Source organism: Epinephelus fuscoguttatus, linkage group LG1, assembly GCF_011397635.1.
Source record: "Epinephelus fuscoguttatus linkage group LG1, E.fuscoguttatus.final_Chr_v1".
Classification (NCBI taxonomy): domain Eukaryota; kingdom Metazoa; phylum Chordata; class Actinopteri; order Perciformes; family Serranidae; genus Epinephelus; species Epinephelus fuscoguttatus.
The window spans coordinates 16,382,657-16,406,799 of NC_064752.1; the positions used below are offsets into that span (position 1 = coordinate 16,382,657).

Consider the following 24,143-nt stretch of genomic DNA (forward strand, 5'->3'; position numbering starts at 1 on the left):
AGTTATAACACCGTATATCAGCGTTAAATCGTCGAGCAGTCCGTGGTATTTGCCATATTGTGATTATTGTAAACAGCTAGCTAGCTAACCGTGAAGCCACCAAATCGCTCAGTCTCCATCTTGAACTACGCCGTGCGGTCACGTGACTGTTCCGGCTCTTTTTTTTGTTTGGAGAAACACACAAAGCCCACAGTTATTTATGCCCAGTTATGTCGAGTTTTTGCCCGAGCTGAGAAACGGTTGCCGGTTCGGGTTGTTATAAAAGATAACCGACCGGTGGATCCCAGCATCAGGAAGTACCTTCAGGAAGTAGTTTGCTGCCTTGTTTGAGTGACAGCTGTGCGGTGGTGACAGCCCACACGGGACGGCAGCCCGCAGAGCCGAGCCGATACTCAAGATGGCAGGTAATGGCACTTTTCAAATAGTGTTTTCTCTAATACTTTGGCGCTGTGTTGGCACTTCTGAAGCGGTATTGTGGACTTCGGAGTCTAAATATTTAAAATAGCGGCTCCTGCTTTGCTGCATTTGTGGTATTCTCAGGCAAAGCGCTAGCCAAGGCGAGCCAAGTCAAGCGAGAGGACTGGACAAGCCTTGTTAGCAAACTTAGCACCGCTAGCTAGCTATAGCTAACGAAAGCTACTCATGGGTATCGAAATGTGGGACTTCGAGGCTACATTTAAACACACAACTGCTCAGTATTTGTAGATGTTATTTTAAATCACCACTGTCTTCATTAGTTAGACAGCACCACATGCTTTCAGCCGTGCTTATTATCGAGCTGTTGTCATAGCAAAGGCTAGCGAGTTGACCTAGCTAACGTTAGCCGGGTTGCTAAAGTCATTTTCAGCCATAAGCTGACCAAATCCTCCTTTATAGCATAACAAAGGGGAGATGTTGTTCTTTGCTAACATGTTTTAGGGAGTGCTGTTAACCCAGTCGTAACGTTATGTACTCCACACGCAAAACACCACGTTTAATGTGTCTTTTCGGGATATGAGTTGTTTTTATATTTGGAGCACATTCCCCTGCATGCCCAGCTGTAAACACTGGCATTAGCCGTCCCAGCACATGCTTCTTCTTCTGGGACTTCTTTCTGGGCTTTTCTCTTGACTGCATTACTCTGAGTTATTGTTCTGCATTCATGGCTGTGTGTTACTGGAAACAAATCAGGAAAGACATATAGCATTATCACGCAAATGTCTGTTAAACTATCCTCTGTACACGTTTGTGTCTGTGACATAAGATTGTGTGATAATGAGAAGAGAAACTGGAAGTACCTTTTTTAATCAAGTGTTAAGTTATTCCAGGATAAACTGATTTAGTCACTGTTTTACACTTACCTTCAGGCAGTACAACAAATAATATGTCCTGATTCTGACCTAACCAACTAGTTTGTTAAGGTGGTTGTGATTTGACTCAGCTGAAGATCAGCTGTATTTAAAATCACCTTAAACACACACATACTATAATTGTGTGTTGTTCCTAGTGTCTGAGTGAAAGCTCTGTGGGATCCAGGAGAAACACCACACTAGACTGCATGATAATGGAATAACTAATGTGCAATTTTCAGCTACACACTGTAGAAATGATTCTGGGTGAATTCTGATTTAGTTCCTGATTTGTAGTTTTCATTTAAGCAGTAAAGTTGGCTACATGATCCAACAGATTCTGAATAGTTTAGTCAATATGATTGTGGTTTGATCTAAAGGAATTTACAGTAGATAAGTCAGTTTTATCATAATTGATCTCATGCAGGGAAATTGAGATGCCACATTTGCATGATATAGATAAGCAACTTTACAAAAACTACATTATTAACATCTGTTAGATTTAAAAGGAAACATGAAACAAAAAATTCAAATTAAAATAAGCGTACTAAATACTCTATTCACCAAATACAAATGGCTCCAACAATAGCGCCAAACAATTGAGGACACAAGAATCTTGGTATAAAAATGAAATAAAAAATTGCACCTCAGGGAGTGAAGACAGGTGGTTAGGTGTCTCATGTCTGCAAAAAGTATGAAGACATACACAGATAGAGTCAAACACAGATATACAATAGAAAAGCTCCGACACACTCAGGGTGCAAAATTAACTTTTTTGCCCATAAGCCAAATCGCTAGTAAATGTTCAAATTTTACCACCCATCCAATAGTTTACCATTTTTTTTATTAATTTATTTTTTATTGTATTTATTTATTTTTGGCTCGTGAATGAAGCACATCTGCCACTTTCATATTTCACCAGCATTTGGCTCGTGGATGGTGCTAATTTGTACCTTGCACTCACTGAAATCAGAGGTTCTTTAACTTTTTATTAGCAGCATTTGGACCCACAGGTCTTTCTTGGGTTTATACCTGCACAAAAGTGTATATACAACAACATAATCACTTAATCACATTCACTTCGTGCACATGACACGCCTAGATTATTTCTAACTTATTGACCAGATGAACTGCATGTGTTTAAAAGAAAAGTAACTGAGACATAATTTAGGATACAGCAAGAACATTGCGTTCATATTTACTGACTTGTTTTGGTTTCCTCCTCTAACACGTCACGTCACTGACAATGACGTACTTTCAGTTTTGCAAAATGTTTTATCAGCGAGACCACAGCGATTTATTGTCAATCTTACTGAAGGAGACTTTGTCCCTTCTTGGTAATTGTCCGTCTGTAAAACCTGCCAACACAGAACTCCTTTCATTTTGTAGTGGGAGTGGTGTATAGAATGATGGTATGTGGATGACATGTTTACCACCATGGATTCTCCCTCTAACTGCCTTATCCTTGCAGGTCTATCTTTATACTTTGAAGATGGCCATGACGATCTGGATGATTGTGAGTACTTTGATTATTTTAATTTGTTAATAAAACCACATTGAACAATACCTGTATCGATAGATTTGTTTATTGTAAACATGTGGGACTTTGTTTTCCCTCCCTTTAGCAGGGAGGTATATGGAAGTGTCCCCTTTCAGGGCAACCCCAGTCACCCATGTGAAATATAAAGCTGTCATTAGTATTTCAGGGTTTTACGCATGCTATTATTAGCCGTCATACAGGCCGACATTCCCTGTTGTCTGCATTAGCGAGGGCAATGAAACAGCGTTTGGATCCAGCTGCAAAGCCAGTTTGTGTTTATGGTTGGAACATTAGATGGGATAATTAGTTAGACTTGAGGTTTTCTGCTTTATTCACACATCGGCGGGTCCTCGCTCCTTAAATTTAGCCTGACTCAGTTTCTTTAACACAGCACTGTGTGACGACTGCGGTGCATCTGTCAGCATCCTCATTCAGATGTTTTGTTTTTGTAGGCATCAGTTGTGTGCTACAGAGACGGTTCCAGTTTGTGTGAATGTAAAATGATTTTTCTTTCCATCCCACAGTTGGATTTGATGACTATGGATCAGAGTGCGATGGCATCCGCATCACAGCCTTCCTCGATGCAGGACAAGACAACCTGACTCCTCTGGGGAGGCTAGAGAAGTATGCCTTCAGCGAAAATGTTTTCAACAGGTAAGTGGAGCACTGTGGTCAGGGTGTTAACTCTTAACACACAAAATGCTAAATATCGAACAGTGGGATGTTCATGGTTGGTTTCAGTTTGAGGGGATGCACTGTAAAACTAGTGCAATGTATATACAGAGATGTGTGTTGTAGGGGAGAAAACATCAGGTGTTTTTGACCTGCTACAGCATCAACCAGAACTCAGATTACTCTTTATTAGCATTCTCCAGCTGTTGGTAGCCTGCTTTCGGAGATAAAATGACACATAACTTGCCTGCAACTGAGGTTGAAAGTAGAGGTATCTCTACAAAGCTTAGATAGAAGAACTTTTTGTCATATTCACAGATACTGTCACTACATCCACGATGTATTGTATGAGACTGAGAAAAATGGTGTGTCCCCCTCCTACACCTCGAAAGGCACTTGCTAGAATCTACCACAGTGCACCGAAAACAGCCAGTGATAGCCTAAAATAACCAGCGAGAGTCGAGGAGCCTCTTTCGCAGCTGTCAGTCATGTCACTTTGTGAGCTGCAGTCAAACTTGCAAACTAGAATATAAATCATAATATAAATCAAGACTTATTGCATGGCCTATTTATCACCTCAGAAGTTTCAGAAATATATTTTAGTGTACTGTTTAGCTGTAAAATGCAAATGTTTGTGACCTGGCATGTGGGTCACGCTCTGTTTTAGCTCATTTGTTTTTCGAAAAGGTGCTCGGGTCTCAAACGTTGTCATTTTACAGCTAAACAGTGCACTAGTAAAATCTGTTCCAGGAAACATTTGCATTAGAGATAAGCAATGCAGCAACTGAATCTTGATTCATATTTGATCAGCACTGCTTGGTTTGACAGTTTGACTGCAGTTCATGAGCAGAGATTGACATCACTGACAGCTACGTTAGAGACTCCGCGGCTCTGATTTGTTGTTTTTGTTCATGTGCAGTAATGCCATTAGAAGCAATACAAGGTGGCAGAGGAATATGATTTATTTACAGATTACCTGTCTCATGTATTATCATGTCATGTCTCATGTAATATGGTGACAGTATCAGCAAATTCGAGTTAAAAGTTATTTTTATAACAGTTTACAACTAAAGCTTTAATTCAGCCACTGTCTCCTTTCTTGACCATGGCCGTGTCCACGCAAATACCACCAAATTTTTCTACAAGAAAGAGGGTGAATACATTTTTTCTTTTGCCATTTTGGTGTGGACGCCAAGCTTGTGGTAAATAATGAAAGTGAGCAGAACCCTGTTTGACATGTGAACAGTGATTTCAAATTCATCTGCAGTCGTGTAGACGCGTCTTCATCTTAATGATTTGTGTTGAGAGCATTATGCTGCCCTTAGCGACAAGCAACAAGGAAACATCTGCAACCTAGCGGAACTTCTTATCAAGGAAACATCAGGCAAATGGCTCAGAGGTGTCACTTCTTATACAGAAAGTGGTGATGAAGATGTAGCCAGATACTCAGATTACCTCTTCATCTTTTTTTAACAGAGTCAAACTCTACCAGGAAACTGTTCAGCCATAATTTAGCTTTTGCACCAAATTAGGTTATTTTTTTGGTCTTTTTGGTTCGTATATTATGCTATGTATACGGCATAAATTAAAAAGAAAGTTAGATTGTTTACTCATTGCAAGAAAATTATTGCTGAAAGGTTTTATGGCTCAAACAAGCTTGGGCACAATGTTGCCCAATAATACATTGTTATTATATGACGTTCTGTTCTTCATATTCACTCTATAAATTGTATTGAGTAGTGCCTAAATTGTATCACAAACCCCACGTTGGAAAATTTGAATGTGAGATTAACATATCATCCGATCTTCAGTCATCGCCAGATTTTTTTTAAGTCATCTGTATGGCTATCTGCATTCCTTTGCATTTACTAATCAAATACCTGCTTTAACTCTGTAGTGCAGGAATGCAAAAAGGCTTCTGTTGAGCCATGGGTGAATGGTGTCAGTCTAAATATAGCGATAGGTTGACAATAGCAGCCCTATTGTGCAGGGTTTTAGTTATGAATGATGACAAATTTCGGTGTATGCTTATTTATGTATTTTGGGAGATTTATAATGTGTATTTTGATGTGGTACTTTCCGGGTAGTGGGTCGTAAAAGCCTGCCAGATGGCCTCAGTGTATTAAAGTCCTCTGCAAACATATAACAGTGCTCTGTTGTCCTCACACAAATGTGTTTAGTTCCTGTCTTCATGCTTTTCATGCTCAGCTTCGCAGGGTTCAGGCCCTCCCGTCATCTCTAAGTGTGTGTGTGTGTGTGTGTGTGTGTGTGTGTGTGTGTGTGTGTGTGTGTGTGTGTGTGTGTGTGTAATGCACTTGACAGCTCTGTCAGGGCTGTGTGTCACGCTGTGTGCATTCAGCACTTGTAGGTATTGGCAGGCAGTCTACTAACTTGATGCTCCTGTTGCTTTCTAGGCAAATCGTGGCTCGCGGCCTGCTTGATGTGCTTCGAGAGTTCAGTGACAATGAAAATGACTTTATCAGTGTCATGGAGACAGTTGCCAGAATGTCAGAAGACGGAGGTAGATGCTTTTTCCTTTTCACCATGTCATGTCTCTCGATGATTCAATGTTTTTTTGACTGTGGTTTCTTCCTCTTTTTTTTTTACTCTTTATGAAATGCAGTAGAGAGGCAAAGTCCCTCCCTTTCCACTGTCCCCCCATGAGACCTTATTTTGGAAAAAATAATGTGGGGCACTCAACGCTGAGAGACAAATAATCATTTGATCCTGTTTGAATTGTGCCATGAATTACACATTTGATGTTTCGCCAATTTAAAACATAATTTTGCAAGTCAAGAAAGTCGCCGTTTTTTTTTTTTTTCTGTGTAAAACCGCTCAGTGAACTACATCTCTCCTCTCACACAATATACATCACCAACACCAACATGGCTGTTACCATGGCAACTTCACTCTGTTCTTCCATAACAGAGGACTACATATTAAAAGAGGTGAAATCATTACAAGTCTGGCCATGTTGAGAGCTGAAGCTATGCGAAACAAGAGGTAGACATGTTGCTCATGTGAGATCATCCTAGTACAAAACACACTTCAGCTTCAGCAAGGTATGACATCACCTATGCTGCTTTTGTGTGTGTAGTCTTGCTAATTACATATTTTCACAGTCTCATACTTAAATAGTTTTACAACAGACTGCGACTTTCTTGACATGCAAAATGATCTTTTTAAAGTTGCAAACATCATGTGTGTTATTCATGGCACAATTCAAACAGGACCAAAAAATGATTTGTCTCTCTACTATACGTCCACGGGGAGGGAGGGGGACATTGCCTCTCTGTTAAAGTTTTTCAGGATTTAATCTTAACATGGTTGCACGGACAAATCCCTTGTTGCACTGTAATTCATTATTCATGATTTTACATTAAGCTCATACATTAATGTGTGTACTCAGAGCCCACAGTACGAGCCGAACTGATGGAGCAGGTCCCCAACATTGCCATGTTCTTACACGAGAGTCGGCCCAACTTCCCGGCAGCTTTCTCAAGATACTTGGTACCCATTGTAGTCCGATATCTCACGGATCCAAATAACCAGGTGAGATTCAAATTGACAGATAGCTCATTTTTACACTTAAAACAACAATATCTACTCCTATTTTTTGTTCGGTGTTCATTTTCTGAGAGCTTTTAGGAAATTGGAGTTCACTGTCCAGGTTTTTAACATCCTCTCATCTTGTTCAGGTGCGGAAGACCAGTCAGGCGGCGCTGCTTGTTCTGTTGGAGCAGGGCCTTATCTCTAAAGCTGATATGGAGACCAAAGTTTGTCCTGTTCTGCTTGAGCTCACAGAACCCAGCAGTGACGACGACTACAAAATCGAGGCAGTCGCTGTAAGAAACTGTTCTTCTATTTATTTGGTTTGCGTAAGAGGTTTAATTAAAGAAACAGGCTGTGATTTATTATCAGGGAAATGTGCTTGAATAAAATGTACCTGAAACCACAAGGTACAGGACAAAACCGCAGAGAGACACAGTAGATTTCTTTTATTGCTTTACTGCGATCAGTCCGTACCTTTATCTGATTCAGTCACCTGTCAGTAATAAAAAATGGCCTCTGATTTGATGGATGCCGACAGAGATTCTTTTTGACTTGTATAAACTGTGATTTGTCATGTGTTATTGAACTGTCAGTTTTTTAAAAGTTGTTAATGCAAAAGCTCAAAAGCTGATGTGAGTAATATTTGCATTCTATTATATTTAGTTTTATTTGCTCACTTAACGTTATTCAAATCAAGTTTTCTCAAGTTTCAGCCTCCTGAAAAACACACTCACACACAAGCTGCCTCTTTCCGTCTCTACTCTTAATACCTCGATTGTTTCCCTCAGTTGCACATTTTTTCAGCTTTCCGTGAAGCTTTCAGTTCAGATATTCAGCTGGTTTTCCTTCATCGGTGCAGGATGGTTACGCAATTGAAGCACAGACCGGCTTGTGATGGCACTAAATGCTCTCCATACGTCTCCTCTTACAGATCATGTGTAAAGTCGTCACCATGCTGAGCAAAGACACAGTGGAGCATCTATTGCTGCCACGCTTCTGCGACCTGTGCAGTGACGCCAGACTCTTTCAAGTTCGCAAGGTAACGACTTCCAAATCATTTTCACCTCCTCCACCACCTCAAAGGTCAAGATACTTCTTAACAGTCTGAAAGTACTAATGATTTTAACCTACAAGGAAGAGCTGTGACTGGAGTCGAATTGGATAAATTCAATAACACTGAGAGTCAGCCTTAATTCTGTTTTGCACATCAGCGACACTACGCTGTTGTTTTCTGTGAGGAATGTTAATTCTCTGGTGTAACTGGTGCCAGCTGGAGAGGGGTATTTAGGAGCTGCAAATGTGGTCAAACATTAATAATTTTTTGAGCTCTTTTTCTGCCATAGTGTAATCCCCCTTTTCTCTGAGGCCAAACTTCAAAAAGTTCATTAATGTTTTTTTGCTGCTTTATCCCAGAAGCTCAAATAAGTTTCCGAGCTGCCCATAGCTGCTCTCAATAAAACTACAAATCCGTATTTCACACCGTGAAAAAATTAGGCGCTCCCATTACAAAGAATTCAGAAAATACAGTGGCCTCAGGAAAAAAATGCTTCAGCGAACACTGCCCCTGTTATCTATCTGCCCCTTCACTAGAATTATTAATATTCCTATTAACTAGCACTCTTTTAAGGCGCCATCTGTAACCCCTTGAGTCAGTTTGTTATCAATGGTTAAAAAGAATGTTATAAAAAAAAATAAAAAATGTTATACACTATTTATTTAACACTTAAACTCTGACTTGTTGTTGATTAGTTTGGTTGTACAATTTGTTCCAGGTCTGTGCAGCCAACTTTGGAGAGTTTTGTTCTATTGTGGGTCAGGAGGCCACAGAAAAACTACTGGTGAGAAGCTCTTCTTTTTCTTTGACTGAAAAATCTTAACCCACAACCCCATTCACATCTTCATTATGTAACATGTGTAACACTAGTTTCCTTTGAGAATTTCCTGAGGTGTGATTGCATTATAGTTAAAGTGCTGCCCTGTTACTTCACCGTGTGTTGCATTTTGCTTCCCGTGAATGAGTCCATAGTTTCTTTGCACCCCTGCTGTTAATAAATCCCTTCACAGTTCAAACACTAAAAGTGAGTTTCAAGTTGTACTGACTCGGTTTCATTTTTTAGATGCCCAAGTTCTTCGATCTGTGCTCAGACAGTCTGTGGGGCATCAGGAAAGCCTGCGCCGAGTGCTTCATGATGGTCTCCAATTCCACCTCTCCAGAAGTGCGACGTGCAAAATTGTCCCCCCTGTTTATCAGCCTCATCAGTGACCAGTCTCGCTGGGTAAGAGACGTACACGTACTTAAAAACGCACACAGGAACATTTGTATTGCATAAAATGACAAGAACATTTATGTGTAACTTCCTTTGTACTAGAAACATTTTTGTCCTCACCACTGTGCACATCTTGTTCCTTTTTTCATACAGTTCAGTAAAATGTTAAAATAAGAAACTGGTACTCTGAAAATGAATGAATTTGTACAGAGAAAAAAATATATGATAGAGACAAAAAGGTGGCAGTAATGTTGCTTCCACCCATGCTACCACTTAGCACATTTCCGATCTTAAATTTACTTTATTTATTTAAAGTTTCTTTAAAGATTTATCAGTTACCTTACCAAATATTTATCCGTCTGCAATCCACATGAACCACTTCCCACATCGGCATAAATTAAATCCACCACACAGCACTTATTTAGTAAGAAAATATAACTCTTTTAAAGCTGGTTCACCTGTTACTCCTGTTATTTCCTCCTGCCAAAACAGTGATGAATAACACCATGAGCAAATGCCAGGGGTTGAGGTATTCTTAAAATAAAATTATGACTGGTGTGTTAACTGCATGCCAAATTAATCAGAGCGCATAAAGCCAAATTGCCTCCTAAGTTATTAGTGGAACCATTTAGAGGGCTGTTTTTTAGAAGGAGTCTGTTGCAGTGCTCACACCACATAAAACACACCAGGTTCAGAAAACTTCACAGAGAACAACAAGGCCAAACGGCATTACCGATCTGTTTTAACCGCATATTCTCTGGTCCAGCTCAGCTAAAAATACAAAAAACACAAAATCCACACATTGGCTTGTCATTCACTATTGAGCCTGTTTGTAACTGGTACCGACATTGCCTTCACTTCGCCTGTTCAACTGACTTTAGCAGTGTAGGTAACAGACACTTGACTTTCCTGCTGATACTACAGGTGTGAACAAACCACAGACACTTGCCTTGTTGTAGTTTGAAGGGTGTCAATGCACTTTCTGCATCCGTGTGTGTCCACATGACATGGAAAATGACATGTATATTTTGGCATCCACCCGTGCCCATGGGGGTCCATGTGGAGCCCAGAATGTATGACACGCAGACCGTGTGCACAGATGAACATGTGTGATCTTGTCTGTGTCTGCAGACACCCGCTGTACTATAAACAGATCTGCATGCTGTTTCACTATCAGTGTCCGTGTACTATCAGACTCAGACCCTTAAAATCATGGTGCCCCAAGCAATTAATCCTCTTCATGAACGAGTTAAGATCCCGAGCAGATGAAGACGATTGGCTTTATAGTTCTGATAAATCTCTGTTGTCATGATGACACTGACCGATTGCTCTCTGCTCCACTTTTAGGTGCGACAGGCTGCCTTTCAGTCTCTGGGGCGTTTCATATCCACCTTTGCCAATCCCTCCAGCACAGGCCTTCACTTCAGAGAGGACGGCGCCCTACTAGAGGTCCCCAGGTGTACATTGGACAGGTAAAAACAACACATTCATTTACAGCTGTTGGTTTACATCAAAGAATGATGTTTAAAAGCAGGCCAAACCTTGACAGAGATGGTGTTATTTCATTTAGTGAGCCCTATTATTTATGCTCACGCAGTACTATAACAATAGACTGTGGCACTACATGAATTTAAGTTTGTGTTTGCACAGACACAGGTTAAAGCCTTGCATCTTAAGTCCGATGAATCACGGTCATAATTCAGTGGGTGTGATCAGGTCAGACCAGATTTTTCTTTTTGTTAAAAGGTCTATCTGCAGGAACAGGGAAATGAAAGGAAGGTGACACTCCTTTTTACCCAGAAAATCACATCACCTTTACTTTGTAGAGTTTGAAATTTACTCTGAAATGCTTCAGTTAACACTCTAAGTATGTTTGACCAATGCTGAACTAGGGTTTGCAGTTTGTTTCTGTTTAAAACTCAACAATGGTGAGCTCAGAAGCTAATGGAAAATTTAGCTAGTGGCTCTGGGTAGTGCAGCTGGTGCTTAAAGTTCCCCTCCACTCAAAAACCTGCTTTTCTCATGTTAGCTCCCCCAAAATATCTGACCCTCATTATATTAAATTGCATCTGTGTGAAGTTTGTCACTCTGCTGAAGGGGGCAAAGTCTGTACTCTCTAAAATGTGAGATTCAGACTTATCCCAAGCAAACTAGATTAGCTTCATCACTAACATGGAAGCTAGTAGCTGTCTTCAGCGCAGAACGGACTAATTACACATAATGTAAAAATCTCTGCCAGGCAAAATATATCTTTCTGTATACTTTGATTACACTTCTGGTATATAGTTGACCCTTTTCAGTCCCTTTTCGTGTTGTGCTCCAGTCATAGATGAGCAAACATGGTGCCCAACAGAAGTACGCCAAACGTGTGCTAGGCTCATCTGTGTTGAAAAGATAACTAAATTTTGAAGATGGTTAGAAGATGTGACTGGGGGACCTGTAAAAGCAACACTCAACACATTACGTTTGTGTATAGTCAAATGTTAAGTTAGCAAAGTTAGCAAAAGACTAGCTAACTGGAGGAGTTGGCCAAATGTCAGATCACCAGTGTCAGCCAGAATTGCTTCCTTCTTATTTCTGTGGTCACGTTAAAGAGATTTTTAAGATGACATGAATTAATTTTAGCAAGTGAAGATAAATGCTAACATTTCTTTGTTAACTACTTGCTGCTCTAAAGTCACTTTTGGTGTTACTTATTTGGATATGACGTCCAACATCCCAGTGTGAATATATCCTTCTGTCACATAATGTAGTCCTTGCTGCCGGCTCCTTGAAGCTATGTTGTCTGACACCCAGAAATAAACACTGCAGCATCTGGCTAAACTGATCTGGCGTTGCCAGTTTGGTGTCAACATGACTCCTTATCTGAGTCTGGGTCAGACTGAGGCTCACAAATGTACGGCTGAATCTTTTGAATGTTTTCTTTAACACTTGCCATCTTGATGCACACTGCTCTTTCACAGGTTAATATACCGCTTGTAGCAGTGCTGAGTGAGGCACAAGGCCAGATCCAGAATTTCTGGCTGAGGGAGAGAGTAGATCTGCTTCTGAACCCTTTTCAGAGTCTTTATTTTACTTTTATAAGTGGGAAAACCATGTTAAACAAAATATTAATCCTAGCAGTGTATTTATATATACTCTAAAACATGCCTCTAGAGGAACTTTAACATTAACAGAGATTAATGACAAGATATAGTACGCCTTCTGTTCTTTGTTCTGTACTACATTCTAAGTAAAACCATACATTTTGCTACTCTCATTTCAGTGACTGCTCCCTAAACTCTCTGAACTGCTCTGACATCAGCAGCTGCCACACAGGAAGAACCATCACTCACACACCTCCCAACCAGGATGGCCGTGCCACACCGTCCCCAGAGCACGTGTCGACAGCTGACGCAGAGGAAACGCACAACTTCGATGACAACCACACTTCTGTTCCCAGAGGAATGTGCAGCAGCTTCACCAACACGGTTTCAAACACCAACACCAGCCCCACGACCACAAACAACGCTAAGAACACAAAGGACACAGAGCAAACAGATGAGAACTTTAACTCTTTCCACTACTGGAGATCTCCTTTACCAGACATCAGCGGGGAACTGGAGATGCTAAATTGTCAAAAGTCAGAGGACGTGATAGAGAAGGAGGAAAAGAAAGAGGAGGATGAGGAGGAGGAACCTGAGTGTCCTGATTCCAAGTCCAGCCCTGGCAAAGCAACCAGCGACCAGATCCAGAAGGTCTTGGATTGTTTGCAACCGCACATTGATGACCCTGATGTACAAGGTATGTACACACAGCCATAATACTTATGATTACCTGTATTGTTTCGGCAGTGTATTAGCATGTAGATTGAGCTGTTCATGTGAATTTTCCTCCAGCTCAAGTCCAGGTGTTGTCAGCAGCCCTGAAGGCAGCGCAGCTTGACAGCCCGGGAGACGACGGCCCGGCAGACGACAGCCCGACTGAGCTGGAGCCAGAAGAGCAGACTGATGACAACACCAGTAGCCCATCTGTGGAGAGTAAATCTGTGGAGGTTCAGTCTGAGATTGAAGAGAGTCCCACAGAAGAGGAGCAGCCGATGGAAACTCCTCCAGCCTCGGAGTCGAGCCCTGTCCAGGAGCAAGGAGATGAGGAGACGCAGACAGAGCCACTGGAGGACCAAGAAGAGTCTCCTCCTGACTCCCCGATTCTAGTACGAGACTTTATAGATCTTTGCAGTGTGTGAAATCAGCTGTTGTTTGGTAAAGACAGAACAGACCCTTTTTTTCAGGGCCAATACTGACTATTAGTATTTGAGGAAACCAACAACTTCTAACTGTTAAAAAAATGAAAATCGTTGTGTCAAAGTATAGAATAACACAAATTCCTGTTGACACCGTCTTTGCATGTATCGCACTCTGTCTTCCCTGGTGTTGGTTGAGTGTAATACCTCCATACTGCACTTACAGCGCTTTTCTGTAGTGCATCCCACACGAGACAGAGGGACAGGGAAAGAATTTGCACTGAAGCTGTGAGGTAATAGATGAAATTTCTTTGATTATGAATCCTGTTGTTACTGTACAATTCTCGAGTTTATCAGTGAGAGGCTCCAGTCTGGGTTCATCTTTGCCCATCAGAGACACAGCAGCCTTCGCTGTTAATAAGCAGTGACTCATGACGTATAAATAATTAGTGCTGTGGGCGAGACATTGAGCAAGACTGTAGAGTGGTGACTACAGACAGAGAGGTGGTTGCATCAGTTACAGTAGCGCATTTTTAAGTTGGATATCATATAAAAAAAATTAAAAAACTAAATGTTGCAGTCGATTATCGGTCGACTCCTACTCAGTAATTACATATATTAGGCTGGATTTACACTTGATAAAAGGTGTTAATGGGTGTTCTGTAAACCAGTATGTGTAGTTTTTCATTTTTAGCTCAGCATCAGATTTTTCCTACTGATAGCACCATTACAACACTAAGCTGATGTATCACATGTCACCATGATTATTGTGTTTGAAAGACCATGAAAATTTGGTTTCATGTCCTTAGCATTTGCATGCACTCATGAATAACTCAACAATGAAAGTTAACGTTTTATGAAAGAAACAGGAGTTTGCAGTGGAGTGGAGTTTGCTAAATGTGTGTTACTGAGAAGGAGATTACTGCACGTTCGTTTAAGTTCTCCTTTGCCGATTTTCAACCTGGTCTGTGTGTCACCACAGTGGCACAGGCCAGGTTGAAAATCTGAGAGTGTGTGCAGATGAACACTGTTAAGGCCCCCCCTGCGTCGACATTGCTAGCAACTCCCTGCCAGCGTTGTGAGCAAAAATCTTCCAGATGATGCAAGGCATGTTATCACAGATTTTGAAAGCTCTGGTAGCACTGGGGGCGTCTTTCAGGGCTCATTTATGCTCTACGTTAGATACGTATATGGACACAGCCAGAGCCTTCGGTCCATACTGTGAGTTTGTTTCATCTGTGTTTGTGCACGTTTTTTAAAAGCTTACCAATACGAACAAAATCTAGTAGTACCACTGGAAATTTTGTGGACAGTGTAGCGTAGTTCAAGCAAGATACGACTATAGGAGACGACGAAAACATTTAAAAATGATGGAGCATAACGAGTTGTTGATGTAGTATAAAGACTTGTCCTTCCACATTTGTATTTAGTGGCCTCACAGACAGAAAGGATGCATGAAAGTATATGAGCAGTGATGTTTACAGTGTTTGAAATGATCATATCTATTTTCGAACTTTAAGGAGTATAAATGGGCCTAAACACTGTTCATCTGCAGACATTCCCCACACTGTGGTGACGCAGACCAGGTTGAAAAACACTATCTTACTAGCTAGTCATAGATCACAGTCCTCACATGGCATCTTTGTTAGCATGTAATTACATATGTATAGGAGGTGTAAGTCAGCTACACTGTAGCCCAAGGCAGGTGACGGCTCTGTAGCTATGTAAAGCTGTCTTTAGGTCTTGTGCATCTACGGAGAATTCAGAGCAGTAATGAGACTTTTAACAATGTTAACGTTAAGTGCGTTTGCTTGTTCCCTGATGTGTGTTTGTATTTTCCTCAGGAGTCTGAGCTGATAGAGAGTGTGGAGGAGGAGGGAAAAGACGACTCTGCTCACAACCCAGCGTTTGAGGATAAGCCCAAGATCCAGGTCAGTCAGCACTTCTCTCATGCATCTCCGAAAATATTGACGTGGATTACTAAATACATCTCCCTGTGTCTTACGATTCCCTTTTGATCATCAAACTATTTGATCTCTCGCTCTGTCTCCAGAATGTCATCCCGCAGCAGCTTTTGGATCAGTACCTCTCTATGACGGACCCGGCGCGGGCCCAGACGGTGGATACAGAGATAGCCAAACACTGTGCCTTTAGCCTGCCGGGAGTAGCACTCACTCTGGGACGACAGAACTGGCACTGCCTCAAGGACACATATGAAACCCTCGCTACTGATGTGCAGGTAGGCACAGAATATGGAAATTATATATTTGATTTGAGTTATTAACCACATGAAGAACTATATATAGGCTGTGGTAGCTTGTTCTTTTATTTTATATAATCATGTATTTGTGTGCAGGACTTTTACATTTCAGTGAACATCCATTACATTTGAGCCCTTGCCAAACAAGTTCACACAGTGCTGATTAAGCCTATCGCTGCCAAGGAGAGCTCTATATTTTGACAGTATACTGCAGTTTTGGTGCCTGGCGTCTGTGGCGACTTTCCCAGCAGGTGATGCGTTTTATGGCAACCAGCCAGAGCGAAAGATGAAAAGATTAATTTATTTGTTTTATGTAAGATTCTGGAGTGGTTGCTCCAAATTAAAAAAGGATGTAAGTCAGAAGAGCGCTCCTGGGGGTGGGGGAGATTCGACAGTGTTTGCGTGATCACTCTCACTGCCAGATGGGGAAGACAAAAGTTCACACTCCAGCTTTAAGGAACTTTTTATTGATATTAAGAAGACATGTTGATTTAAAAACAGTCTTGATAGCAGTGTCTGTCTTGTCTAAAGTGTTCGCCATTGTTGCTATTACTTCACATTGGCTCCAGCTCACAGCTTGACAACGGCATTTGTCCAAACCTGTGGTGCTTATTGGCTAAGTTTTAGTCCCCCCGCAGCACTCATTGGATCATTTTTTATTTCAACCCAAGAAGCCACAGTTTGATGCCATGATTCAAAGGTCTGGATTGAAGCATGGAAATTAATTCAACCCCTAAAAATCTGCCACAAAGTCGTTCTTTGTGATCGCTTTATTGAATTACTGTTACTTCAAATGAGTTTTACTGGCATGAATGTTAGCTACATGGTTGCCAAAGCTAAATTACACATTATTGAATTATGTTTAACAAATGAAAACAAAATGGATCCTCACAAGATGATGAATGCACTTTTAACAGGACAATGACACGGTGACATATGAGGCCAGTGTATAACTGTGCTTTAGGGCCAGATAACAATTGAACTTGTGTGTACTTTGGTAATTTCCCTCCAATAGATCAGGTGTTTTCTGTTTGATTGTGCCAGTCTGATGTCGTCCTGATGCTCCTCAGTGTTTGTGTGTCCCTCACAGCTTCTTAAAGCTAACTAGTGAAGCGAGTTGTTGTTTTAAGTTGCTGCCAGAATTTCTCTCAGCCGTGTTACTGAGAATCCATAACATTATGCATGTTTTATTTTTTTGTAATGTCCTTGGCTTGACTTGAGTAACTCAGTACTTGTTGTACAAATGCGTTGCTTGAAGATGTGAGCAAGAAAGGGAACTGAACAGAGGGAAACACTGCTTCACTTCACAGCAGCAGAGACAGCGTGACACCACTCGGTCACACTGTGGCTCATTACTTCATCACAGCACCGAATGTCACTGTTGGCATGACAACACTGCAGACTCAGACCAGTCACTGAAGGGGTTCAGATTCTCTCAGTTACATTTTTAAGCTCACAGTTGTCCTGAATTATCAGTAAATATGAATAAACTAACAACTGGTTGCTTTCATATTTAAAAAGCAGCCAAATAGTTATGTTATATTTTTACCAGGATACTTGTTTGTTCATTGCTGATGCTTTAATCCTCTTGTTTTCTTTCCCCTCTACCCTCCTCTTCCTCCTCGACCTCAGTGGAAGGTGCGGCGTACGCTGGCTTTCTCCATCCACGAGCTGGCAGTGATCCTGGGAGACCAGCTGACAGCAGCTGATCTGGTGCCCATCTTCAACGGTTTTCTCAAGGACCTGGACGAGGTCCGCATTGGCGTGCTCAAACACCTCTACGACTTCCTCAAGGTGAGACTATAGATTTATACCCTGCTGATTTTGCAAGTAAGATGAATAAGTTTGGTCATGTTTTATAGAGTTTGAGCAATGCAGAGGAGGAGGCTTGTAAGTTTCTGTTTGGCACAAAGGAGGTCTGCACTCTGTGAGATCTTGTAGATTGAAATATTGCTTTGCAAAGAGAACAAGAGAAATAAGCTTTTTGTAGCCTAACAAAAAGCTGTAGTGTGCGGACCTCTTTTGTGCCTGCAGTGAAGTATTTTCTACTTTGCATCTGACTGTTTTTGTCTGGATGTGCACACATTTGATCCCTCGTCTGAAGTTTCAGTTTGGGACATTTCAGTAACACTGTTGCTGTGATAGATTCACAGCTCGGTTAAGATATGAGAGCACTTTTTTGCAGCCGTTTTGGTTTCTCAGTTAAAGAAAAAAATCAGAGTTGGGTTTGTACTCGATAACTGAGCTGTTTTTTTGTGCCTCTTCTTGTTGCAGCTGCTGCACGCAGACAAGAGGAGAGAATATCTGTACCAGCTGCAGGAGTTCATGGTGACGGACAACAGCCGCAACTGGAGATTCAGATATGAGCTGGCAGAGTACGTCTCCTCTTCTTCTCCCAATTGGAAAATAATCACATTTTAGATTTTAACAGACTCTTATATCCAGGCTGACTGATCAGTGTCTTGCTCATGGACACTGTGACGGCCTGAAGGTTGCTCATGCAGAGGCTCAGACACCCCAAACCGACTTAAAAAAAGAACTAGAGACAACGACCCCTGTTGCTCATCCAAAAAGTTGCACATGAACACACTGCAAAGACTACAGCAGACAGCCAACGTACTGCGCCTGCGTGAGAGGAAACAACTCTCCACACCAGCAGACAGCTGTAGTCTTTATTTGTCATTCAAATAGGAAAATCGGAAGACTGTCTTGATCCTAGTTAGCCTGTTAGCACATTAACAACACAATCCAATGTTAAAAGAACAGAGCATATGCACAGTGCACCTAAAGAAAAATAATCTTACTTTATGTAACACATGTGGTTCAATCTCACTCCCTCTTGACTTCAGCTCTGTGTTTACTTTCCTCACTTTCATTTCTCTTCTCTTGCGCTGAGCTGAACTGCCAGTCAGAGTGATTTTGATTGACCAACAGGCTCCACCATCTCTGACACTAATTTAACTGGCTAAATCCGCTAAAAAAAACAAAAGGGGCAACAGACGCTTACTAACAGCCCAGCATTGGTTGACACCTGACCGTTAGCTTGGTGTGTTACGGCCTTGACACCGTATATAGCTTAGATTAAATTATCTGGTGCATTTACTGCCAGTCTCACCTAAACGATTCATTTTCTAATTTTGATTTATGAAAGTATTTTCAAAATGGCAGCTTATTTAGTTTAAGCCTTTCGTATTAACAACATTGCACTTTGTTTTACTGTTAAGTGTGCACATACCCCTCACGCTCTGTCTCTCTGTCCCCCTCCAGGCAGCTGATCTTGATCATAGAGTTGTACAGCCACTACGATGTGTATGACTACCTCAGACAGATAGCACTCACACTCTGCTCTGACAAAGTCTCAGAGGTCAGGTGGATCTCCTACAAACTGGTGAGTGTACGGTACTGACTTTTTTTTTAATGCCAGAGCAGGGAACATCTGATGACAGATGGTTTAGGTCACAAACGGGAAATGAGTCACGCTGATGGATGATGTTCGGTACGTGTTGTAGGTATGTGTTAAAGTAATGCCCTGACAGATGGTCATGTTTGATCATCTTTGATCATCTTACCTTGGCTGCAAAGTGTCTGGAGTCTGATCACGTAGTCACCCAGAGGGCTCTTTTACACCTACTAAGTTTAAGTAATAGTTTTGGGTAGTTCTCTTTTTCCTCAAAGCCAAGAAATTTTCCTGATTAGATGAGCAAAGACTGAGCTGGCTGTTCAGATACAAAATATATAAAATATATAAATTAGCCCTTTAGCTCTTTATCAAAATAATCTGTAGATGTTTCTCATGTGAACAGCTTATTTGATATTGTTTTTGTTTTGTTTTTGGCTTGTTTGTGTTTCTTTTTTGTCCCACATGCTTTGAATATGCCAAACTGGAAGATGTTTATACAAAATTTCTTGTAATCACATGGGGATGGGCCGAGTGACTTGGCATGACACAAAAATACAAAAGAATGGATTGTAATAATTAATTCATTTTATGACAAGAGGAAGTTACCGCACCCTTCCAAGAAATGGCATGGCACGTAATCGACCATAAAAGCATAACCTCTCATTTTAACAGTTGTGCAATCTTCTCATTTAACTCGCCGAGAAATTGAATGAGCGTATTTCTTAAGATGTTGAAATCTTTCTTCAAATGGCAGTGTGACATTTTCAGGCTATGCATCGATCATTAAAGCTGCTGCAAACAGCGCCTCGTCTTACCATCTCATATGTTTTTGCTCATGTTCTGTTATTCTGTTGTTGCTCCAATGTCCGCCTCTGAAAGTCCTGATTTTTACGAGTGTCATCACCTCTTGTGTTCTCAGGTTGTAGAGATCCTCCAGAAGCTGTATGCATGTGGGGCCGATGATCTGGGCCTGAATTTCATCAACGAGCTCACCGTCAGGTTCTGCCACTGTCCCAAGTGGGTGGGGCGACAGGCCTTTGCCTTCATCTGCCAGGTCTGTAGCTCTGATCTCACTTTTCTTAAACAGCAGCTCCTGCATTCACTCTACCTGTTTCTCACCTCCATAATTAACTGTGTACGTCTTTGATTGCTTGTCTGACAGTTGTCTGTAATGTCATACAATGCTGCTAAATCATCCTCGCTGAATGCTGCACGACTCCCCTCCTCCTGTGTTGGCTAGCTGTCTTTAACACCAGCCTGTCTGTGTCCGTGTATTCTCTGTAGGCCATAGTGGAGGAGGACTGCATGCCCATGGATCAGTTCGGCCAGCACCTCTTGCCCAGCCTGCTCAGCCTCTCCTCAGACCCAGTGGCTAATGTCCGTGTTCTGGTGGCCAAGGCTCTACGACAGAGTGTCATGGAGAAAGGTAGAGTGGAAATAAACTAAATGTCTGATGCTGTCTTTTAAATGATGCGCTGGCCTTTTCAAGGGTTTCATTGGCAACAAAAATTCGAAGTCTCTCACTACTTTCCAATTTTCTGTTAGTTAGTTTTACATCTTTGAAAGCAAGTCATAGATATATAGTTTCATTTTACGGTTTCATGGCTAAATGAAACAGCTGAGTGCTGTAGTGGTCAGCAAATATTACTCAAACAGGATTAAACTGTATTTGTTAGGGACTATTTTCTGCAAGTATTTGCGCCAGCAAGAGGGTGAATGTGGGATCAACTCTATGTTCATCATAAAAAAAGGAAATGTCACCCAGTGTAATTGTCTTTGCAGATGGGGGGTGATTGACACGCCTGTAATTCATTTTCAGTGACAGGCAGGTCTTACAGTTTGACAGGCGAAGCTACAAGCGAGCGCCCGTGCGTGCCTCAAGCACACACCCGCCCACTGCCAGAACTGAATTGTCTTTAAACTTTTTTCTACTCAGCATGCAGTACAGATTGTTCCCTGAGATATTTAACTGTTTTCTAAACGGCTATCCAGCCTGATTTTGACATGGTGGAGCATGTTTGAGAAGATATATTTAGTTGTACCGAGGGTTGGGTACCAAGCTCTGTACTTTTTTAGGAGAACTGACCAAATTACATCAGTACCACTGAGTACTAGTTCACGTTAAATTCATCTGTGCCAAATTTCGGCACCTGAGAGCACATCTGACTGACATAGACTGGAGGTGGAAGTGCTGCAAAGCACCCCGAGGCTGGCAACAGAGCTTCGCGGAGCCACCGGGTTCAACTTTAGACAGGAGGCGGAAACACCCCCAAGCCAGGAAGTTGGCCACAGCACCCCACGGCTGCTCCATTGGCTCCTAAGCGAGCCAAAACTATCGCTGCAGCACCGACCTGCCACTGTAGTTTTGCCATCTGGTCTGTTTTCTTTTCTGTATGTATTAATAGCTTTGTATCACTGCTAGATAAGCAGACACTCATACACACACAGGCTCACACAAGCAGACAGAGACGGAAGACGAGCTCTGTGTGTGATTGGAAAAGAGCAGACTCTCAAAATATGACAGAGTATGCAGGCGAAGTGTTGCTTACCAATTGAAAAGACCTTATCAGTGTGGTCTATGGTACAGACGAATGATATATATGAGGCTTTGAATACAACAAGGAGAGAATATGCCTCTACACATGCTCTGCCTCTTCTCTCTATTACACTCATCCCGTAGCATCTTCTGGTTGGTTTTTACTTGAACTAACAGAGTCTTGTGTTTTGTAACCAGCTTACTTCAAGGAGCCCGGCTGTGCCTACTCTGACGAGCTGGAGGAGACTGTGATGGCTCTGCAGTCCGACAAGGACCGGGACGTCCGCTTCTTTGCCAGCCTGGACCCCAACAAGGGCTTGATGGAGACGGCTCCCTTGATCTAGCCTCCGCCTCCCCCCTGAATCCCATCACAGCCCACCTGCCTGTCTACCTACCTGTCTGTCTGACTGATGCACAGTCGGCGTAACCTGCAACACCAGCACCTGACCAGATCCCCGACCACTTGCCTGCTGGGCAGACCCGCACCAACGACCACTTGAGAATCATGTCAGACGATCGATATATAAAAGTATGAGCATGCTCAGACGACACAGCGCAGTCTCTGGTTGGGCACCACATAGCGCACATTGCATTCACAACACAAAATGCATACCTGTCAGAGTTCTCAGCAAATGAGCAGGACTCAGAGGGCAGCTGCACCACTTTGTGGGAGCTGTCGTATTCACGCCTGAACTCTTTTCCCCCCTCCACCTTCCTCCACACTAACATCCCTCCCCAGTCACAGACTTGTAAAACTACAACGGGCTGTTTCTCTCCAAAGCTAATTATAAGCTTGATATAAAATTGCTGAATTGATTTTTTTTTTTCTTAATGCTTCTTTTTGTGGATTTCTTAACGAACAAGCGGGCGAGGCCTGCCTGACTCTGACGTGTGCACTAACTCAGGGGGACTCAACTGAACCTAAACAGCATTATTAGCTTACACAATAAGCAGCAGCTCCTGGATCCCTGGTGACAAAAAACAAACAAACTCCAGCTGTCTGAGCAACAGACCAGCCAAACCAAGTAGCTCTGCTGGTGTCTCTCTCGCCTCATTTCCTATTAAATGCCTCCATTGTCTCTGATGTCCTTTTGTCTCCCTAGACGTCCTCTGGGTTATCGTCTGCCCCTCTCCCTCCACCTCCACCTTCTCTCCTTCACTCTTTTCTCTCTGCATTTCTCCACCTGGTCTTCACGGACCACTGAAACCACTACTGCACAGAAGGAACAGTGATTCTGCCATTCAGCGTTATCTCTTGATTAAAACCATATCTTTTTGAACCCCCTCCCCCTCCCCACCGTGTCTGTTTACCAAAAAATGTGACACAACGCGTCTCCCAAACGGCAGGAGACTAATGAAATACCTCTGTGTGGATACGACTGGCCAGTGTGGCGTACATGTAGAGGGACATCCGCGGTTCAAACAGGCTCTGAATGTCCTCTGACTAAAACATCTTAACAAAGGGCTCATGACGAAGTGACACAGGGTGACTCAGAAAGAAGAGGAAGAAAGAAAGCACACTGTTGGATTATGCATGTCCCCCCCACCCTCCCCTCCCCACCTCTTGTTGTGTATAGTCTATTCCAGTTCCTTAAGGTCGACCTCCTGATGTTGAATTATGTGACCATGGTAGCATTCAGTGGATCTGACTGACCAGTTGTACAGTAGGATATAGGAATGGCTGTGTGATGAGACTGAACGAGAGCTGATCATTGTTTCCGTCTCGGTGGAACGATTTTTAAAGTATGAGGTCTCTCCACATTTTGCAACTCTTTTGTACAGTTTAAACCTGTGGAAAACGGTTTGTGTTTATGGAACCAAGGCCAGTGTAGTCGGGTTTTTACCCATCGAGACGTGAGTGCGTGCGTGCGTGTGTGTGCGTGTGAATATTGGGAGCAGTCACCAAGTCACTTTTTGTAGTCTCTCGAACTCGTTTGTTCCCCTCTGTTGTAAATGGTAACCCCTCTTTTTTTTTTTTTTTGAACATAGACATAACTTGAGAACTTAAAGCTGATTGTGGTGTGTGCTGTGCATCTCAAGTCTTTCTTCCTTCGAAAGGAGAGCTCACCGCGGTAATGGCGGTGTCTACTCATCTCGTCTGTCTGCGACTTGTGTCCATCTCATTTTTTATGTAGTAGAACAGTTAATATATACATTTTATGAAAATTATTTTTCTTTTCAATTATGCACCACTGTTCAAAGATTTTATATCCTAACTTTACAAAATTTACAACCTTTGTAATATTCAATGGTTTCTTTTAAAAAGACATTTTATGTAATGTTATTTTTAGTATTCTGTAATTAAAATGATGAAAATTAGTGTGTTGTGCTCATGTTTTGTGTTATTGATCACTGCGGGTCAGTCG

General features: G+C 42.0%; 1 protein-coding gene across 4 annotated transcripts; it reads left to right on the plus strand.

Moving 5' to 3' along the window:
• The first annotated feature begins 310 nt into the window (after positions 1-310).
• On the plus strand, positions 311-24,096 carry ppp4r1l (protein phosphatase 4, regulatory subunit 1-like). 4 transcript variants are annotated; one of them, XM_049601802.1, is made up of 20 exons: positions 311-404; positions 2,800-2,844; positions 3,393-3,522; positions 5,955-6,061; positions 6,950-7,092; positions 7,239-7,385; positions 8,024-8,131; positions 8,865-8,930; positions 9,210-9,368; positions 10,707-10,831; positions 12,625-13,142; positions 13,238-13,551; positions 15,426-15,512; positions 15,635-15,820; positions 17,474-17,635; positions 18,116-18,216; positions 19,109-19,229; positions 20,161-20,295; positions 20,526-20,667; positions 21,976-24,096. In XM_049601802.1, the coding sequence occupies exons 1-20, from the start codon at positions 398-400 to the stop codon at positions 22,119-22,121; spliced, it is 2,949 nt and encodes a 982-aa protein (XP_049457759.1). In that variant the 5' UTR covers positions 311-397; the 3' UTR covers positions 22,122-24,096. The 4 variants fall into 4 exon arrangements, with proteins under 4 accessions (XP_049457759.1, XP_049457837.1, XP_049457926.1 ...); XM_049601880.1 differs by having other exon boundaries at positions 12,664-13,142; XM_049601969.1 differs by having other exon boundaries at positions 12,667-13,142.
• The last annotated feature ends 47 nt before the right edge of the window (positions 24,097-24,143 follow it).